This window comes from Pagrus pagrus (genome assembly GCF_965226575.1).
Source record: "Pagrus pagrus genome assembly, chromosome: 14".
Classification (NCBI taxonomy): Eukaryota; Metazoa; Chordata; class Actinopteri; order Spariformes; family Sparidae; genus Pagrus; species Pagrus pagrus.
The window spans coordinates 15,495,964-15,517,710 of NC_140198.1; the positions used below are offsets into that span (position 1 = coordinate 15,495,964).

A 21,747-nucleotide genomic window follows, 5' to 3' on the forward strand; every position below is an offset into this window, starting at 1 on the left:
TCCTTTAAGCTTTAATCAGAGATGCATAGCACAGACGCAGCTTTACATTCGATTTAAAATGACTTCTCCTCTCAGTGTTATTTGGAACAACACTGGCTGAAGGGATAAGGAATACTGCATGATTCTCTCCTACGCTTGAAATGGGCGAGAAAAAAACATACACGAAACTCAAAAAAAACAACCATAATGACGAAAACAAAGCATGCGTTTTTCCATTCTCACGTTTTGTTCTTTCTTTTCTGATATTTTGTCACCATGTCTTGCAAACTGCCAGTTGGAGAGTGGAACGCACCGAAAGGGGAACAAGGAAAAAAAGAGAAACAGAGGAGGTGAGATACACAAGCAACAGTGTGAAAAGAGGACAACACGAGATAACAGTAAATAAATAGTTTAACACTCACACATAAAACAACTATCCATTGTAAAGCAGCGACTCGGTAAAGCAACTCACGCTGGTCTCCCTCTCACGCGGAGCTGCTGTGTGTGTAATGTCATCCTTTTTAGAGGTCTGTATTATTTCAGGCCGTGTTTACCTCAGTGGGCTCAGAGCTAGCATAACCCTCAACCCCTCCGCAAAGAGCGAAGGAGTGACCAAACAGGGCAAGCTGCACCGAGACAAAAGATCAGAAGGCGGGAGTCGAATTAAACCAAGTGAGAGGTATTTGGAGAACAAAGTTTAGTATGACTCGCAGAGTACAAAAGATTTACTCTGGGGGAACGTGGAAGACTCAGAATCAAAAGGTACAAGTTGTGATTGACAGGCTACGAAAAAAACAGGGGTTCTCATTTGCCGGGTTTCTTGCAGTGTCTTGGTACGGTATCCCCTGATGTACCAAGCAGGCATTACAGTGAAGCGCGGGCAATTTCATCTTCTCCTGTAGGAGATTAAAGGTGTGCTGTACCTGTTGATCAAGTCATCATTGTCATCACTCTCCATCTCGTCCTCTATGGCAGCCTGCAGGTCACCTATCCTCTTGAAGGCCAGCTTGAGGTCCACTTGTAAGCTCTGATTTGCTGCTTCTAAGCTCTCAATGTCCATTTCCTGGTGAATGGATCACAGCACAGAAGAAGCATGGTTACCTCCTCCAGTGCAAACTCCAGCAGATCGTATCAACTCTCCCAGCAGCCGTGAAACTTACCAGTTCGTGCTTTTTGCGGCTCGCCTCGCCCTCTTTCTTGGACAGCTCTCCCATTTCTTCTTTCATGTCCCTTATCTGCCGCTGCATTCGCTTATTCTGCTCCTTCTCCCTGTTTTCTGCAGCGATGCGCTGGTTTCTCTCCTCCGTCATCTTTTCGAGGTTCTCCTTCAGACGACCCACCAGGCTCTGCGGAAGGATCAAGGTGAAATCAGTGAACTCAAATGTTTATTATGATTCGCCTCCTTTGTCCAGCCAACAGTCCAAAACCCACAAACTTCCTTTACTATCATAAATGACAAAGAACAGGAGCAATCTTTACATTAAAGAAGCTAGAACCAGCAAATTTTGGCCATTTTTGCTTATTACTTAAACTGTTAATCTATTATCAAACTAGTCGGCAACATTTTTCTTTTAATCGCATCTTTAATTAATGTACTAATTATTGCATTTCTAGAGTATCAATCAACATATCAGATGTAGTGAGGATAAACAGCAGCCCAGATTGTGAGCCGTGTTGGTGTTTACCCCACTAGCGCAGAAACTGTGGACGGGTATAGGCTAGGCCTAGCTGGTTAGCATGCTAACTTCAGTAGATATCGCTGCAACACAATACATAGACATCATAATGACAAAACTGTTATTTCTTCAAATTAAATTGATCATTTTAGTTACTTTTGTAATGCTTTCTTACATGCACCTTGTCTGGTATCATAACATACAAGTTGCAAGCTGCAAGTGTCAGTGTGATCCATCAATGGCCCTGATGCAAGAACAACATATTCTTAGCCTTAACTATGAAACTCTCTTAACTGCACAGGTTGACGTAAATCATTCCTTTCAGTCTGATAAGTGCTGTCTGCTGGTGCAATTTCATGAGATTTCATCATTAGCTTAATTAACGCTTCTAAAATTGCTATGTAAGGTGAACTGCTCACATTTGTTGGTATGTTTCATTCTCGAAATGTTATCAGAATTTCACACCGTGCAGCTTCAAGTCTTGCTGTCAGAGATCAGTGTAACAAACTTGGCGTTGTCAGTAGTTGTATTAAAATGACCTGAAAAAAATATAACTGTTACAGCTGTCACGTAATTAAAGCAGCCGTGTAGTGAAAAGATGGTTCAGGCTACATGAGGTTAGACAGGTCTTTCCAAAGCAAAGCAGTCCATTAATAAAATGAGCGATATTAGACAGAATGATTTTATAACAATAGTAGATGATGTTACACTTCGTGCGTACCGGACAAAGACCTGCATAAAGACCTTGAGGCAGCTGAGGGAGAGAACTTTACCCTTAAAATGTAAATTCATTCTCATTTGGGCATTATGATTTCAGGTCAAATGACAGGTCTGGAATTATGTTCATATCTCTGAGAAAATGAATGTGAATGACAGAAATTCTTTTAAATCACTTCTACTATGTGCCACTTCAGAACAAATGTGTTTGTACAAGTGGTTCTTGAATGGGGCCCATTGACTTTGATTAGAGTTTATAATGTTCACAGCCAAACCTGAAACAGTAATGCCTGCTATAAATTCAAGTCATAGTCAGAGATGATTGAATGCATTCAATAGTCCTGTTCAGCAGCACACGCTGTTATTTTTTCATTTATGCTATACAGTAATTCATCAACTTCCTGTGTTGAAATTACCGACTCGACCTTTCAAGCATGTAAAATCACAAAAGTACTGGACATGGTTATTTTCTCAATTATGAATCCAAATACATTTATTCCCCGCTGGATGCTTTTCTTTACCTCAAAGATACAGAGCTGTGCAAGGGAGACCGTACCCTCCCTTCATATCACCTCTACCTCTTGATAAATATAAAATGAAATGTCAAATTTGCAATTATCGCTTCACAAAGCATGTCTTTTCCATTTAGGAGACACAGAGGATTATCTCACCTCCAAGCGTTTGATCTGTGTCCTTTCATACTCCAGCTTGGTCTCCAGCTCGCGGATCTTTGCCTCCTGACGGCACACGAGAGACTTTTCCACCATGGACTGTTCTTGGAACTCTAGCTGGCTCTGCAGCGAGTGGAGCTGGAGGAGGGACACACACACACAAACATATGCATGAACACACACGTACACGCCTTGAGGAGCAGCGCACCTCTATGTTGACCTCCGCGTTTTCCACTTCCTCTGTAAAACTTAAGAGGAGGTGCTGATGTTATGCGTATGTATTAAAACTGAATAAGTGTTCACTTTTTCACCCTCGCTGTGTATATTTAATCCATCTTGGTGTATGTAAATATTGTGCATCCAGTCTAAGTAATGAGGTCTAGATAAGCCCCCCCAATCTACCATAAATGTTCAAGAGAAGAGCTTGTGGTTCAGGCTGAGTAACATCGAGTCACAGTAATTTCACAGGCTTTGGGAAAGAGCCGAGCTTCATGCAAAGCACGTTTGTTCCATCTGAATCGTTTTCTCATGACTGATAAAAGGAAGAAAGATACGTCACAACAAAACCGGCCCAAAGGGCAGCATGGCACCTAATGAGGGACTTTGCATCTGAGACAAGGTGGATTTGGAGTTCTCCTTTGATATTACTAAAGAAGCCAGACTTCCCTCCTACTGGGGATGAGATAACCACTTCAAGGTCAGATGCTTTTGATGGCTATCGCTGCTTTCTGTGGCAGGTTTTAACAATGCCTTACAGCCTGCTGTGTGTCTCTTGTGTAGCCAAAAATATTCTGATGGGTGGGCCTTGCATAAATTAAGTGGACCGGAAATTTGGCACACGTATAGCTTAATCTAATAAGAAGCGGTCTGCTGTTGGAGGGTGGCAAGGGCTCGATTCTGTCCTTTAGCGAAATTATATTTGAAACACATTCTGTTCCAGGCAAATGCTTTTATTTGTTTTGTCTACTGCATATCAACGTTTGGAAGAAAGTCCAGTTATTCCGCGTAATGTGCATGCAAACAAACACTTAAGATTGACAAACGCCGGCTACATTGAGCTTGCCCACAGCCCACGGGAGATTCATTTTGAAAACAAATGCATCAACAAATTATAGGCTTGCATTAATACACGACACACATGACATGTTAGAGGTTATCCTCTGAACAAACACAGCTCCATCAGAAAGACACTATTATTAGAAAAGCACTATTATCAACGCAGGCATAATTCAGGTGCATTAACCTTTTTTTACCACGTGAATCCACATTTACGCCATGCCTCAATCACTTAGCTGACAACTCAAGCACAGTCTGCAGCAACTAAAGCAATCAGCTCATACATAGGCCAAATCAGACGAGGATACTGTAGCTCCATTATCACTCAGATACTAAGCTGCCAGTCAGTGAGCTTAAGTTAGGGAAACAATGTGCAAATGCCAACATGCTAACAAGCTCACCATAGTAATCTTAGCATGTTGATGTTTAGCAAAGTATACTGTTTCCCAAGTTAACCATCTTAGTTATTGACTATAAGCATGCTAACCCTTGCAAATTAGCACTGCTTAGCACAATGTACAGCTGAGGGAATTGAATAAAAGTATTGATCAAATGAAAGTTATGATCTGATGATGGTGCTACTGTAGATGAACCTCATGTTACAGTTCATTCTGAGGGGAATATGAATGCGCATGTAATGTCAATCCAACCAGTGGTTATTGGAAAAACTCCACTCAGAACCTCAAATGTAAACCTCATGCGAAAGGGAAACTCAGGTGATCGCGAAGGTAAAAGGATTCATCCTCTGGGGACAATGAATATTTGTACAACATTTCATGGCAATCAATCTAATACTTAAAGTGTCTGGACCAATTGGTGGACCGGCCAGCTGATATATTCATGGCACTATCTAGGATAGAAATAAACCTATGGCTATAGGCCAACAGGTTTTACTTTTATTTTGTAGAATTCATCCTTTTGTTCCTTGTTGTGACTTTCACCTTCCTGTCTTTGTACTTTTCTTGCCTTTTTTCCTGTGTTTTTTTTTTTTTTTTTTTTTTTTTTGCAGTCCTGCCCATGTTCCCCGAGTTTCATCCTGGTTGGTGCTTGATTTAGTTTTGTATTTCTCTCGAGTTTTTTGGATTCGCCCCAGTCTATTTTTGTCAGTGTTGCTGCCTGCCCTTTTCTTTGCCTGCATTTTGATTTTTGGACTTCAGCTTACATTATTAAAACTTGCTTTTATTTCTTACCCTGCCTGCTGTTGTGTCTGCATTTGGGTCTTCAACTTTATGCAAACTATAACACATAATTCAGAGTAATTAGTAGAGCTGTGAGATAAAGTCATCTTCAAAACATATCTTTATCAAATTTTCCTTGATAATGGTTTTTCATGACTCTAGCTAGTTAATGCAGTCTGCTTGTTCTTCCTCACAACAAAGTTAGAGGGCATGCATGGATTGGTAAGCCTGCACAAACCGACCCACATGCTAAAATTGGTTCTTTTTTGCGCACATAAACACAATTAATTCTCACCTTGTTTGTGACTGTTAATACACATTAAAGCACATAGCTACAGTCATAACTCATGCCAGAGCTAAGCTAAGCTCAAGTACAAAATCTACATTATCAGAAACATTGATATTAATCAAGAAAATTATTCATACTTATTCATCATCACTTTTTTTGGTCAGACCTCTACCTTCTAGTAAAAGCTCCAAAAGGCCATTTACCAAGTATAAGTATTAGGTTTTATGAATATATGCAGCAAATATTCTAAGTGGTGATAACATCTAACTTACTCTACATGGTAGTATAGTGGGCATGTGTGTTTGAGCTTGAGTTATCAAATACAAAAAAAAATGACATTTTCAATAAGACTCTGCTGTGAGCATCAGTCATGAGGACATTTTTCATGTGTGAGAGTAAAATGTAAAAAACCTTCATGGTTTTTCAATTGATTGCAATAATCATGTGAATCACGCACAAAATGGCCAGCGCGCAGTGACTATTATGTCTAATTACCACATTTTATCACAAGCCCTATCATTTCACACGATTTTCATACTTGTCTTCTATTACCACCTTCTCATTTCACTGAGTTTTCTGATATTTCAAAATGAAATGATGCATTGGCATTGGAATGACAAAACAAACCCACAATTGCAATAAATCCCTGAGATAGAAGCTGCTGCATCATGTTGAAAGATAACTGCTGAAAGGAGCAGAATGAATAATTCAATCTAATTGATGAAAACTCAGAAACAACTCATTGACTTTATGTACATGACCCTTCCTTTAAATACGAGCGCTGAGAGACGAAAGAACAATTTCTCCCCTTGACTCTAAATCTTCGCTGATTCCTACTATTTAAATGCAAATTGCGTTGCAATTTTGAGGAGAACGCTTCCACGGAAATGAAGCTTTTTTTTCTGTTTTTTTGGTCACTATAATCACAGAAACTCTGCGACAAGCTGCAGTCTAATCAGAGAGGAGTGTTGAGGCAGCGGGCAGGTTGCTGGCAGGCAGCTGTGGTGCTTTTGAACACTTCCTTGTACCTTTTCCTGGATCTCCTGCTTCTCCTTTGTGGCTTCTTCCAGCTGGGCCTGCAGGTCACTGATCTGGCTCAAGTCCCTGGCAGACTAGTGCAGACACACACACACAAACACACACACAATTTAGTTGGAGAATTAGCTGTGTATATATAAATATATATATGTAAGACAGAGGATATGTGAGCGTCAAGGTATGTGTCAAATATCAGTACATGACCACTCTAAATAAACATGATACGTCCATGCCAGATAATTTGTCATGTGATCTGCAGCTGAACAGATTGCATCTCCCTGATTGCAGAGCACACACTGTGTTTAGAGGGGAACATGTCCTCCAAACCTCAAAGCCACTCGACTTGAATATGCAGAAAATGACAAAATGTTAATGCCAGTGTTAAAAATGGCATCCCACAACTAAATATCATGAAATAAACACAAACAATCAGAGGAATTGCATTATTGTTTTTTTTATCTCTGTCACAGTCAGTTTCACTGCTATTGCTGCATAGAGGAGTAAGTGTGAGAACAAAGGGATTCTCGTGTTCTCAGTGTTCTCGAGGTTTTTTCGAACTGCCCACCGAAGCGTCAGGCAGGTTGAGTTACCTGGGCAACTGCAGCTTTGTGTTTCTTCATCAGCTCATTCATGTCCTCCTGATCCTCCTCCATACGAGACTGCAGGTCATTCTTCTCCCTCTGCAGACGGCTGACCTGCTCCTCCAACTGAAGCATTGAGAGAACAGGAAATACACACACTTTAGAAGAGAATGACAGGAATTATTCATGAGCTATTGAATATGATAAATGGTCATTAGCTGGCCGGGGCCGTGGCAGTCCTGGAATCTCATCTAATGGCAATGAAACACAATCTGGACGGAGGTTCTGGCTGGAGGATGAGACCAATTGGAGATAATCAATTGGCTCATTTAGGCGGGAGAAGAGTGCAGCCAGTGCAGCATACTGGTGATGTCCTATTTAGAGTTCATTCTCTGTGTTCAGTGGGGGGAGACTCGGGGGCCCTCAATATGCATTCTCTAATCTGAGACATTTACAAGACCTTCCCTTGCCATAAATGCAGCAATTAACAAGCAAAGCAAAGGCATGCAACACTCTGTGTGTCATCCCCAGAGACACAAACATCCTCAGTCTACGAGTGTGAAATGCAGACAGTACTCTCCTGAGACAGCCATTAATGAGCAGATGGAGGGAGAAAAAAAAACATTCGACAAAGCTTATTTATCCATTAGAGCAAAATGTTGGAATCAGATATATGCCAAAGGGCATTTATTATTTTAATGTCCCACCAAGGCTTGATGATGTGCGCATATTAATTCTAGAGCCCTGCTGCACTTTAAAGAGTGCAAATTTGATCGGCAAAAGCCCTCCATTAATTAAACACTGTTTGTTGTTTGTTGTTTTTCGGTTTAATTTGTGCATGAAAAGAAGGCTGTAGAAACATTTCCTCAAACAATTCATCTTTTATAATATAAAAATCAGCTTCTCCACAGAGATTAAAAAAGGTTTAGAAATATTGGACTAATATCTAAATGTGTGATCACATATTAATGATCGATTATGAACAAAAGCACGTGTTAGAAACATACGCAGAACTGATTGGTATTCAAGTGAATAATTGAAACACAATTAGTGAAGTTCTGCTTTTTTATTATTTTGATTCTATTTTCATTTTAAATGTGCTACGAAGAGTTTTTAACTGGTTATGAAACCAGTCTGAATTTAATCCTGATACCTCTATATGAGCTACATAAGCAAACAAGACCATCAGCACGAGGAATGGCTATTTCTGAAGGCTTCTCTTAAAGGGTAAGTTCACCCCAAAAATGAAGACTGAGGCCTCAACACGGGCTGCTAGAATTGACAGAAATGAAAGTTCCTTGTAGCAACTTTAGATATTTTTATACATGTGTGTGTGGGGTGAAGTGGCAACAAATGACATTTCATCGTGCAACCCTGCGTTGTGAAATGACATGTTGTGCACTCAGGCCACATCGCTGAAAGATTTAAAAACTCACCGAGATCTTGTTTTTGCTCATGTCCTCCATTTGGATGTGCAAGTCCTCTATTTCAATCTCCATGCACTTTCGGGCCTTCACTGCCGCAGCACAGGTGAACTCTGACTCCTCCAGCTGTGAGAAACAGGAGGACGGAGAAGGTACCAGAGAGGAGGTGAGGGACAAACGTTAGTGGGACAAGATGAAGGATCTATCCTCCATGCAGAGGAATGAGGATTAATCAACCTGTGCGTTGTGTGTTATTTGAACGTAGTTTCAAAGCAACATCTCCTGAGACGCAGTGAAGCGTTCAGCAGAGTGGCATACTTGATTTTTGAGCTGGGCGATCTCCCTCTTGCTGGGGGCGTTACTCTTCAGGTGGTCCAGCATAATCTGTGCATCAGCCAGAAGGACTTTGGTTCTCCTCAGGTCTTTCTTCAGCCTCTTCTCTGTCTCCACATCCCTCTGGCTCACCTGAACGGCAAAGCACTACCGTTACACACTGCTCTGTTTTTCCATCCTCCTTCAGAAAGTCGCAGCGGCTCTCGAGACTCGAAAGCAGTTTCTTTCCAATCAAAAGAAGTGCCACACACTAAATCGCACACACTTAACTGCGCTGACAGAAACCGGAGGCAGAGTGATGGAAAGTACCTGGTCCTGGGTGTTGAGCAGTTTGGACTCCAGCTCTCTTCTCTCACGCAACACTTTCTGCTTGTCTTCATACTCCTCCTCCAGCTGCACCTCCATCTGTTTGAGCTGCAGGACACACGAGCAGCGTGTCAGGATGCACAAGCAGATGATGGGCGATAAACAAAGTCAGACATAACACACCGTGGACCATCCTGTTCGACATGGCTGCTCTCACACATCAAAGACACACGAATCTCCCCTGAGCAGATCTGCTGGCCTCCACACAGCTTTTCAAAACGAAATATATGATTCTAGCAAATTCCACTTTCTTCATCTATTATTAAGGTACAAATACAATTAATATATAATATTATGATATATACAGTATTTTAATTTGTATCCATTTTGTGATCAATATGCATGTAGTTTCAGGTTTTGGATGAATGTAAGATTTTTAGGAATATTTTGTGCTTGTTGTTCCTCATACATGATAATGCGATAAGCAGCCTCTGCAGGGGTTTTTATTTATACTTTCTTCTAATGAATACAGCATATTTGTATACCACATGGGACACACTCAAATCTAACATGAACTTGAAATAAGAAATTCAAGAACTAAATAAATGAACTAGCTATGCATGAATCTCTAAGTACAATGAACTTTAACACACATTGTGAATACGAATGCTGTTTCTCCTCAGTTCTTCCTTGACCAGGCCTAAGCAACTGTTTTAAGTTAAAGACAGAGGCGGTTCAGACCTGGTGTCACCATGCGTTCTGATTGATCCGATCGTAAGTGGACAGCTCTAGATACAGGTGTGAACGCCCCCAAGACGCATTGAGGACACAAGGAGAAGAAGCCACAATAGTAGACAGAATGGATTACACTCTATATTTCACCGAACCACATGGAAATCAGACAAACTGCTTGTCTGGGCTCTCTTAACCTGCCAGTGTTAGCAGCAGATGTTTGTAAACATGCTGACTGAAACTAAAAAAAATATCCCCAGACTCCCTTATTAATTGTGCTATTTTGAGAGTTTTTGAGTGAGAAGAGAAACTAAGAAACACTTTGCAAAAACAGCTACTGCAAAGTGTAAATTCGGCATTAAATATTTTCCGTTAAATTGTTTTCCATTCTTGTGAAGTGTCACTTTGCTGTCGGCTTCTGGGTCTAAGATGCATCTTACACTTGTTGAAACACACAATTTCAACTTATTACATCATTTTCGCTAAATTTATGAATGACAACCTTTCATTGATGTTAAACATGTCAAATTTTACAAATACAGTAAATGGTAACCAATATAGGCAACTTCTTTGACGCCCAAAGAGAAAGTCCCCAGACACCCTTTAAATATCTCTTGATTTTGTGAGTTGTTGAGTTAGGAGAAACTTTATACAATTTGTGAAACGCTGTCTACAACAAATGTTTCACTATTTGGGCCTTCTTTATAATTCGGCAAACGTTATACAGGAAGTTCTTTCTTCCTCAGTGTAAAAACTTTGTGTTTGTCCGCATGTCGAGACACATGTTAATGACGGGCTTAGAGCTGTCCACTTGTAATCAGGTCACTGAGGACGGATCTTAATACCAGGTCCGATCAACTTTGCACAGATATAAGAGTGAATATGAGCAGCGCCTACCTTCTTACTGCAGGACCGCCTGATCTCGTCTACCTCTTCATCCTTGCTCTCAATCTCTTTAGAGTGGGTCTGCCGGCGGCTCTCCATCTCCATCTCAAGCCGCAGCTTAGCCTGAGTACATGGTGACGACACACAAATATAACAGCGCATTAAAAAAAGGCACAAACAATACCTGTCAAAATTGAGAGACAGACTCTAATGAAATGACGTACATAATATGATGGTACCTTTGAAGGACATTATGGTAGATCAAGTTTTCTTTCAGTTTGCACAATTACAGTTTACCTGCTCTAGCATCTGGATGTTTCCCGCCTGTTCGTCCAGCTCCTCCTCCTGGTCTTTCACCTTGGCCTCCAGGTCGCGAAGCTGCTTCTTGACCTTGGCAAGCGACGCTTCGTCCTTAGACTCCTGGGAGGACAGATCAAGTAGCTCTGCCTCCAGCTGCTGCACCTTCACATTCACGCTGCACAATTCGCTGTCCTTGTCCTGTGGGCGGAAGAGAGACAGTCAAGCCGCACATCTGGACCCAGCCCAGTTATGTCAAACAGAGAGCAGGGAGACCAGACATGTGGTCCCTGAGAGAGGACATCAGAGCACATCTGTAGTACGTACTTTAAAGTAGCTTACCTGAATCTGCTGGCGGAGATTGAAAATCTCGCCGGTAATTAAGTCTTTGTCCCGAGCCAGCTTCTCCCTCTGGCTCCTTTCTCTTTGTACCTCAGCCTGAGCCTGGTTCTGCTCCAGGTCGAATCTGGAACACACACACATACACACACAGATACACAGCTCAGCAAAATGTTGGTTGAACATAGAAGAAGGACAGTTGAGTGCCACTTTGTGCCAATTTGAAAGAAGGTTACACCTATGTGGCTATCCTCGAAGCCTATCTCTATTTCAGCCTCCCCTTTTCTCCCCTTCCATTAGCCATCAATTTACAATGGAGTTGTAATAATGTGCAAAATGTTTTCTTCAGTTGTCTAGGGCAGAAACACTTATGGTTAGTGAACTTAACAGCTAAGTGTTTCATGCTGTCAGCCCGCTGTAATTCCCTGTTTTTCTCTCTGAAGCGCGGCTGAAAATAATTTCACCCACAGAGCATCTTCAATTAGCCACAAGGGAGAGATCACATTCTGCCACAGCGATAGCTTCTCAAGTGCTTAAAGTCTGAGTCATTTTCTCGGCTAATGCAATTCCACAGATTACAGAACATTTCAGTCACTATTCAAATTAAAGAAAACGTTAGTGTTCTGCCGAGTGGGTCAGAGTGGCCTTTCCGAAGAGAGGGGAGCAATTTGTTCTCTGTAGGAAAGGACAGACAGACAGGAGAAAACTGGAACTGACTTCCTCTGTTTCTTCTCCAGATCGTGGTTGCGGCTCTGCAGTCCCTCCAGGTGAAGCTTGGTGTCCTGCAGCTCCGCCGTCATTTTCTGGCACTTCTTCTTCAGCTGCTGCACAGAGCGCTGCACATCCTCATTATCTGTCTGCAGATCAGCCAGCTGCAGCGCACAAACAAACACACACATTTTCTATTATTCTTTTATGACAGTTCAATGCATATCATTAGATTTGTAGAACTAACTGGCCACAAAAGTGTGGCAACCAAACAACTTGATTTAAAGGTGCAATATGTAAGAAATGGCCACCTTTTCGAATTCATACTGCTAACTGCCACTTACTATAACTGCTGTTAGCTAGTAAGTTCGGATAACCGGGCATCTAGTGGTCGTCTTAACTGACTGTGTCACCCTTTGAGGTACAAAGTGGATTGTGGCTTGCTGGTTAGCCTGCTAACTCCAATTGATACCTCTGCAACATAGTACAAAGACGTCTTTGATACCACGTCAGCACCTTCATTTCCTCACATTCTCTTTGAATGTTTTAAACTAAAGTTCATACACGTTGCACCCTTAATGATTCAATATCCTAGAAAAGTGTCTTGCCCTTCTCTCCAGATGTCTTTTGGCCTGCTGCTCCGTCTCCAGCTTGTCATCAAACTCCTGCTGCAGTTTCTTTTTGGTGAAGTCCATTTCACGAATGGCTCGGTTGTACTTTATCCGCCACTCGCCTCCTGGAGGAAAAGTGTACAATTCAGAAAATGTCTGTGTGACATTTGGCTGTCTCCTGCGTCTAATGCAGGCCTGGCAGTGTATACAGACGGAAAGGCTCAAAAGCTCAGAAATGATGGATGCTGTGGATTATGGAGTGCACTGTACTGCCTGTGATGGTTATCACATTCAAGGGCTGAAAATAATAGAATCTTTCAGGAAATAAAAACTCTTTTAATCAAATCCCGACCTTCTAAGGTCAAAAGATTGGACAGGAAGCTAGAAAGGAGGCTTTTGCATTTCAGCTCTAATCTTGGATAAACCTGAGGTAGGGATTCAGAGCACGCCACAATAGTAGTTAGAGAAGGACATGTCTAAGTGGCACTTTCCACAGTTCTTAGCCGAGCCTAATTCTGGAGCTGTCAGAGGCTATCAGAACTATAACAGCGGCCAGGCAGACATTCAGGTTCAGGTTCATTTCCAAGCCTTATCATTTTAGAGGCTGTCCATTTCTCCTTCACACAGCAACACCGGCTCCTCCATCAGTGCTGCTCATTAGCATATATATAGCATAATGACAACTTGCAGGGCCACCGGCTCTGATCCCAACGATTATTTTCTCATTCATCTAAGAATTCTGATATGCTGTGTAATGGCTTGTCTGCTGAGGTGGGTTGAAGGGGGTGTAGGAAAGCAGCGAAGAAAAAAAAAAAAGAAGTCTTGCGGACAATATGCTCTCAGCGGGAGCTCTCTTACCCAGCAGGTGGAGACCAATCAGCAACAGGCATTAGTTGTATGCCTGGGAGGGAACATCTTAATCCCCTAGCGGTAAATCCCAAACTTGGAAAATATACTTAATAGCATAATGCAAGATGGGACCGAGTCTCACTGCCATGTCTCCCGCTGAAGCAGTCGAACAAAGCCACTAATTCCCGCAGCCACAATTAGTCTGAGAGAGATTTTTCAAACTGTGCACATAATGCTGGTATGAGCGGTTCAGTAAATTATGCCCCTGACCTGAGCTGACATGCCCATTAGGCAGGCGAACGCATGCTGCAGCCACATGTCACATAGTACAATTAATTAGGGAATTGAAAACAAATGTTTAAAAACAGTGATGGCCAAGACTGTGATTCCAAAGAGAGAGGAAAGGCATATCCTCAAAGTTCCTCAGATTTTGGGCTTAGAATTGAATTCATGGTTGGATCACAGTCTGTGTGGTGTCAACACTTAGTGACAACTAGCTCAACTAACCAGCATCATCGTCGTCGTCCAAATCCCCGTTGAGCTCCGACGTTTTCATGAGCCGAGCTTCCATCACCTCCATCTCCTGCGACTCCAGCTGTTTCTTCATGGCATCATTCTTAGCCTGTACGCAGATTCACACAAATCCGAAAAAGAGCTTGTCAGCACTGATGGAATGTAAGTACATTTTCTTAAGTAAGGGTAAATCCACCAATTTTACACAAAAGCGTGTTTACAGCTCTAATACTACTGCATATGTGGAAAAAGTAGTACACAGCCTTTTGTGGCTCCAGAGGAAGCTGCACTTAATCTGATAAATGTCCTCCAGTGATGTAACTCACTGACATCCATCCTTGATCTGACATTTTCAGCTTAAATCGGTTGCTACACATGTCACCACGCCATGCACACATGCTTGCATAGCACTCGAGATAACGAGATAAATTAATCAGCTATCACTAGAAAACAATCTCTGTTATCTCAAGATAACGTAATAATTAACTTGTGATCTCGAGATAGCGGCATTAAAAAAAATAATTAAACCTATGGCCGTTGAGGGGGTCCATCAGAAAAAGGGAATACTGAAACCCTTAATTGGTCCACCCATGGTATATAGTGTATATATACATGAAAATATATGTATAATTTACTGCATTTTTACTGCAACCTTAAATACTAAAATAGGCCTACCTTTATTGCCAGAATATTACCTGTGAAACTTAAGTTATTGAGTTAATCAGATAAGTAATATCAGATACTTTAACACTTTTACTCAAGTACTATTGGTATGGGTGACTTTCACTTTTACCAAAGTAATATTTCATATATGATATAAACTTTATTTGTATAGAACAATGTGCTTCTGCTCAAGTGCTAAATATTTTAGCACAATATCTTTATTTTTACTCATGTATGATTTTTGGGTACTTCTTCCAACACTGCTTGTCAATCACATTAAAATCTGGATCTTTTCAAATATTGTGTTGTTATAGTGGGTGTGTCAGTTGTTTTCAGTGTGTATATGTGCCTGTATATCCTTCAGGTCCTTCTCCAGGCGGAGTCTCTCCGAAGTCTCAGCCTCCAGCAGCTGGGACGCTGACTCACTGGTGCTTCTCTCATCAGTCAGTTCTGCCAACAAGTCTGCGATCTGGACACAAACGCACAAGGTGTAATGCAAAACTAGAGTCAAATCTTTAACTGAAGTGAAAGAGTGCCACTCCACCACCAATTTCGAAACGCCGTCCTCCCAGCATGCGAGGGACCCACCCTGCTCTCCAATCGATCAGTGTTCAGTCTCAGCTCATTTCGCTCCTTCTCCACCCTCTCCAGCTTCGATTTCTGCTGCTGGATCTCCTCCTGGAGCACAGAGTGTAGCAATATAGGTCATGTGTAATATTACAGGTACAAACTGTGATATATTAAGTATTACAAGAAATATTAAAAATGAATAACACAAAGTTCCCCTCTGCAGTGGCAGGCTGAGAGGAATCTATAATAATGCTGGGTGCACCACACTGAAAGGTCTGCTCACGTCTTTGCTTCGCATCTGATCCTCTGTGAGCTGGACCCTAATGAGGGGCTGGACTGTGGTGAAGAGCTTCCACCATGGCCAGTCCTTCACGCCGCGGTTCTTGTTGATGTTTTTCTGGATGCAGCGGATCGCTAGATCCTGAATCTTAACACACATACGGAGAAATTGTCACTAAAGAGAAACACGTACAAGAATGCAGAGAGACACACAGACTGAATCTTGAGCTGAAAAGCAGAGATAATAATATATTTATTGTAGCTTCATGTCCATGGTGTTAAATTTAATATAACCCAACAGATGGTTTGAATGCAACACAGATACTTCATCATACGAAGGCAATGTCCAGAGGTCCATAAGCAAAGCCAGAAAATTAGAAACATTTTAATTACTCGCTGGAGTAAATGCTTTACAGAGCTCATCTACTGTTACTATATCATCCCCAGCACCGCTAAACAATATTTGAAAAACATTTCACTCCTCATTCTCATGTTTTATTGCCTGTGTATGGGCTAGCAGCTATCCCAGGACTTGCCAGCCTCCTCTGGAGAGCTTCTGCAGACTGCGTTCCAAGGCTGGAAGCTAATTTTTGATTAATTAAATCAAACATGTTGGCAGCTAATTCCAAGTATTACACATTTTCCATGCTGCTTATGCATGAGGCTCTCTAGCAGCAGCAGATTACAGGCAAACCCAATTAGAGCAACACAATTCTCAGCATCAGGTACATTTCGCCCTGAAGGTACGCTCTATGACCAATTAGGATTTGTCACACAGTGAAAGCCTTAACATGGAGCAAAATGCAGCAAATCTCTGACAGAAGATTTAAACAGGTCTCACTTGTCATATTTAGTCGAAAATGAATAGAAAACGAACAAAAGATTAGACAACATGAGGACCGTGGATGAACATTTAGGTATTCATATCACATTACGAGAATGTGACAACTGGAAAACTGTGGGATGTGAATTAGGATTGCGTGCCAAGATTTAGACTGAAACATGTTTTCCTATTCTTTTCCTCATAATTTCACATACTAAGTATATGTGGAATGAGTTTTTAGTGTGTGTGCACGTATATGCATTCAGGCATGTCTGCTTACATCTAAGATACCTATGGTGGGCTCCATATGTTAAAAACAAATCATGTTGCAATACTTTGGACAGATATTGCGATTGGATTATAATTCAGGATTTGTGGGAATTAATCTCTTTCCTGCCTCATGATTTCTTTTTCATTAAAAATATGGTAACACTTAATTTTACAGTTTCATTGTAAGTCGTGGTAATTACCGAGTTACATAATTGAAATGTGTTTGATATTACCCCTAAGTTAAAACAATAATTACCTACAAATTTGAATAACCCCGATGTAATTTACTTATAATAGTAAGATATTTTTGTAAAAGCAGTTACTAAATAACTGGAAATTTCTTTAATACATATCCAGGAAACTTCCAAGCAGTTTCTGTCCAACTTCCCCTCAGCAGGTCAAGAAACTAGCTCAGTAAATTCAAGTAAATTTTTTAACCATTTACATTTTCAGCAATTTTTTATCATTTCAGCAGGTAAGTCCAACTTAGGAAAATGTTTCCTGAATATCATCTTTAAGTTAGCCTCGATAAATTGCTCATTACTTACAAATACAACTTCATAATCTGGAATCAAGTGACTTATTTGATAGTAGTTGATTGCTAAATTGGTGAGAATGTTGCAGAAGTGAAGCTGAAGTCAGCTATTAATGAACTGCTTGTTGAAAAATAACACAATACTATTAGTAATTAATATTTGGCTAATTTTCAATAAATTTGGAGGTAATTTCAAAGAAATTGCAAATATGTTAGGTTGCTTGTTAAGTACTGCCTGCTAATATTGTGATACTATCAAACTGCCTTTAAATTGAAAAGGGTTCACACTATACAAAGAAATGTATCTCATACCAATGCAGAGCACATCCATGCCTTTACAGCGGAGGTATTCATGTTTATACGATATGGAACGATGGGATTGCATGTTCCAAATGAATGAAAATCCCCTGTCTGATAAAAGTGTGTTAACATTCAGTGAGCACTGTTGCAATGAAGGGAAAAGGTTCATATGAATAGGTATAGTATAACCAGGTTGAAGCTAGCTTTATGCATCCTGCTTAACATTGATCTAATGCATATAACTGAAAAAGAAACATACGTAGGGTACCTGAAGGACAAAACTCCCAAAGCGTTAAGTGCCCGCTGAGGCAAAATAACAGACTTTTAAAATGTCAGGTTGTCCCCTTGAGCAGACAGTTGAAAGAGGGGGGGAAAAACAAGAGAAATTGTGGCTTTGTCATTTAATGTCACATGGGCTTGGCACAGCTTCACAAGGGTAACATGCCAGGGAATATCAATCTAGGGAACTTGTGACTTTCTGTCACATCTGTATACATCAACCAGCAAGAGTCTGAGAGGCTTCACCAGAACTCATCCGCACCGTTCCAGAGGCAAATTATCATCTACTGTAGCTGCTAAGGCTGGATACTTCAAATAATGTGGAAGGCAATGGAGCCCAATCAATTTTCGCGAAGGGATAACAGGGAAACAGCAAGGGCGCAATTGGATGTTATTATACGCTGATTATTCTAAGATTGAACAGCAACACACTCTGTAAATCTTCTGCACGGAGAGATGGGGAGATGGAAATCACTCACCACGGCCCTGCTTCTGTTCCATTACTCTGGTGTCAACTAATTGAATCAGGAATAACACAAAAAAGAATGAGATTCGGCTGGAATAAATGCCCCTCAGGTAAGCAGTTGTGAAGCACGAGTCCAGCATGCTGTAGCTGTTTGGACAGTTAAGAGAAGAAAAAAAAGGTGGAAAGCAGAGGGGAAGCAAATCAGACGTGGCACTACACATTTCCACATCTCGACATGACGCTGCAGATACTGACCTAATAATGAGAAAAACTCAGGTTTACATTTTTACAATCTTAAAGATCGCCCTTCAGACATGTTTTAAGATTTACATAAAGCACAGTACTTTGACTAAATGTGTTAAGATTTGTCCGCAAAAAAGTTCTATAGTCTTGTTTGTTTCCTTAATATTGCGTGTACTCCTTCTGCCTCAATAAAAAAAAAATATATATATATAAAAAAATGTTTCAATTCAAAAAAGTTTTACCACCTCACAGGCAATGAGGTTTTCAAGATGCTGACACTGCGCCGTGTACTGTATGTTTAGACATAGCTCAGCCTGAATGGCTTTTTTAATCCAATTATCTTATCAGTGGTCTGTCACCCTCTGATATTATCACAAGTTACTTTAATTACACCGTGGTAATGAAAAAAAAAGGCCTGGGAATTAATTAATGAGGGGAAATTGTTGCTCAGACAGAATCACTTCAATTAGTCACCACTATTTTTGAGAATGATAGACCATATACACATGCTGGCCATTTTCCTATGACATCAAGCTCAGGGTGGAAAGCTTAGATGCTGATATTTAAAGGAAAATGACGCACTTCTGTCTTCCAGGTTGCAAGTCGTATAAACACAGAGATTCTGAACAATTCCTAATCATTTCACCGCTTCTCAACTGATTCGCAACTGTTAGCAACATTAGCATTCAACCGCTTCCTAGCTAACATTACTAGTTTCATGTCCAGATTTATATAAATGTGTCCAAGATATGCGTTGATATTTCAGAAATAAAAACATGGCTGCCGTGTGAACATGGTATATAATAATAATTTGGGGATAAAACGCTTAAACCAAGTTTAAGAGAAGATTTAGACCACAGTTTAGATTAGCTTAGCTCAGCTCATTGACCGCAAACAGGGGGAAACAGCTAGGCGGCTGGTTGTAGCTTCATATAGTATATTTAAAAAAAGTTGAACTATTCATTTAAAGAACAAACAACCAGTCCTTGAAATGTGTCTCTCCGTTTTTTAAAGGCTATTGTGTTTTATTGAAAAATGTGTTTTTGTGTGCTCTGCTGTATAAACTTAATTTAGTTAATTGCCATGCTGGGGATGAACAGTTTTTCTTTTTTAATAGAACTTATTGATTTTTTGGGATAAACTTTGTACGACAACGCAAGTAATGTGCCCAATCATGTTCAAATAACCCTCTCAGCCTCCTGTGGCCCTGAGCTGATATAATCTGTTAGAAGCTTTAGCTCTCATCACTGTCATAATTACATGTTACATCTTACCTTAGCAACCGAAACTGACTTTAAGTGCAATAAAATTACTAGATAAAATAAATATAAGTCTTATCTTTCTATTACAGATACATTTGCAGGAGATGGGTGATATGTGGGGGCAGAGGGAGAAAGGGGCCTCTTTGCTAATGGATTTTGTAATTGCATGGCTATCAGGCAATTTTGAATAGTTTTCTCGCTGTTGATTTTCTTCAAGCTCAAGCGGATTATGAAACACCAAGCTCTTAGCCTGAATCACTGTGTAAAAACCTTTGAACTCGGTAATGAAAATAAACTGGCCTCTATCGGTTCCTCATTTTCAACCAGCATCCATTACTCAAACGGTCAATATGGTCTTATGTCATAAACATTAATAACAGAAGAGGAGTGGCAGTAACACAAAGGGTCGTATTGATTAACCTTATTGCAAAGATTTAATTGTTTCAGTGGAATCAAACACAAGTGAACAAGATATTTACTCACTAACTACATGTCATGCTGCTGTGCAGCAGTGATGTTGATTCTGTTTCTGCTGGTTCATCACTGGCCAGCTGAAGCGGCACATTCACTTAAATAGTAATCACAGAGCTGGAGAGGGACTGCAGGGCTCCATACATCACAAGAGGACATGTATGAGGTCCAGAGAGATGGACCCATCACATGCCGGGAGAAAAATGGAAGATGGGTGGAGGAGACGGGAGTGTGAGTCAGCAGCACGTTTGATGAGGCTGCATTTAAGGGGAACAGTTTGATGAAACGCAACGTAAATGGACGTGTCACTATCAAACATCCCCCTCAGGGGAGCCGATTGGATGGATTACAGTCAAGGAGGGAGGGAGAGGTGAGGGGCGATAGATTTAGAGAACACATTTATAATTAGTTGAAGATTTACAGCAGAGCTGGTTAGATCTACCCCAAGAGCAGAGCAAACACGCAATAAAATTAGCTCTGCAAAAGGAACTCTCCGCTCCTGGTGGACTCCAAGGCAACGAGGCCTCTGGAAATCACATTCCTCACCTGCTTTGTTCGAAAAACAGCCAAGCAGCCAAATGGACCTTGAAACCTGCTTTGTTCGCTTTCGCAAGTATCACATTTACTTGATTTGCATGAAATGTGTAATAAATAAATATCATATTACCTTTTTGAACAGAGATGAACATACCCTTTGTGTTTTAGGGTTTGGACTAAGTGTTTCTTACAGGGACAGCTCGCACCGAAATCAAAACAACATAGTTGGAGTTGTAAAGATTTGGAGATATCGGCCGCAGAGATGTCTGCCTTCTATATGAAGTAATGGAGCTGGATGGCGCTTAGCTTGCGGTGCTCAAAACGCCAAAAAATGCATTTGAAAAAAACTCAAAAGCCAGAAATCATAACCCAAGATTATCCACAGACCTTGTTGTGAGCACTGTCACATAAGAGCTTTTCTCTCTCTCTCTATTCTTTTCCATATCACCGTCAAGAAGGAAGCAAGCAATTATTAATACATTTAACTGACAGTAGACAAGGTATTTGGTTTAATGTATCAGTTAATGTCAAATGTTCATAATTTAGATTGAAAAAAATGGCTTAAATGTTTTTTGACTGTCCAGCCAAAAGCATTATAAGAACATTGGTTATGTTGTCACAACCAATTATTTGACAGATTACCCTAATAACACAGACACTGCACTCTATCTTTGTATAATCTGACAAAGATATATAGGTAGTAAGGCAAAGCGCAGTAGCTACAATCTTCCTCTCTTCTGAAAATCTAAATCTCATTTGATTTCTTATTACAACACATCTACATGTAACTGTTTTATTGTTTACATGTTCAAAAAGTTGAATGATGATGGTTTTTTAGAAAAATTGAAGCATTCTGGATTTTGAGGG

The 21,747-nt window shown here is 40.6% G+C and overlaps 1 protein-coding gene and 1 long non-coding RNA gene across 8 annotated transcripts in view; one reads left to right on the forward strand and one right to left on the reverse strand.

Annotated features, from left to right (window-relative positions):
* Window positions 1-3,098, forward strand: part of LOC311269891 — a 45,420-nt gene extending 42,322 nt beyond the window's left edge. Inside the window, exons 2-4 of the long non-coding RNA XR_014624167.1 lie at window positions 275-329; window positions 1,262-1,341; window positions 3,022-3,098. This is a non-coding gene — a long non-coding RNA (uncharacterized lncRNA). The remainder of the gene's footprint in view (window positions 1-274; window positions 330-1,261; window positions 1,342-3,021) is intronic.
* LOC311269888 (unconventional myosin-XVIIIa-like) overlaps window positions 1-21,747 on the reverse strand; it is a 74,655-nt gene that overhangs the window by 10,581 nt on the left and 42,327 nt on the right. For all 7 annotated transcript variants that reach the window (XM_084374397.1, XM_084374394.1, XM_084374393.1 and 4 more), the window contains 18 exons: window positions 15,699-15,842; window positions 15,434-15,523; window positions 15,195-15,314; window positions 14,177-14,291; window positions 12,818-12,945; window positions 12,219-12,373; window positions 11,505-11,628; window positions 11,163-11,363; window positions 10,878-10,988; window positions 9,252-9,356; window positions 8,928-9,074; window positions 8,622-8,735; window positions 7,195-7,311; window positions 6,595-6,678; window positions 3,044-3,181; window positions 1,140-1,325; window positions 903-1,042; window positions 223-267 (listed from right to left, as the gene is read on the reverse strand). In XM_084374397.1, coding sequence (XP_084230523.1) covers window positions 223-267; window positions 903-1,042; window positions 1,140-1,325; window positions 3,044-3,181; window positions 6,595-6,678; window positions 7,195-7,311; window positions 8,622-8,735; window positions 8,928-9,074; window positions 9,252-9,356; window positions 10,878-10,988; window positions 11,163-11,363; window positions 11,505-11,628; window positions 12,219-12,373; window positions 12,818-12,945; window positions 14,177-14,291; window positions 15,195-15,314; window positions 15,434-15,523; window positions 15,699-15,842 — 2,264 coding nt within the window. The remainder of the gene's footprint in view (window positions 1-222; window positions 268-902; window positions 1,043-1,139; window positions 1,326-3,043; window positions 3,182-6,594; window positions 6,679-7,194; window positions 7,312-8,621; window positions 8,736-8,927; window positions 9,075-9,251; window positions 9,357-10,877; window positions 10,989-11,162; window positions 11,364-11,504; window positions 11,629-12,218; window positions 12,374-12,817; window positions 12,946-14,176; window positions 14,292-15,194; window positions 15,315-15,433; window positions 15,524-15,698; window positions 15,843-21,747) is intronic.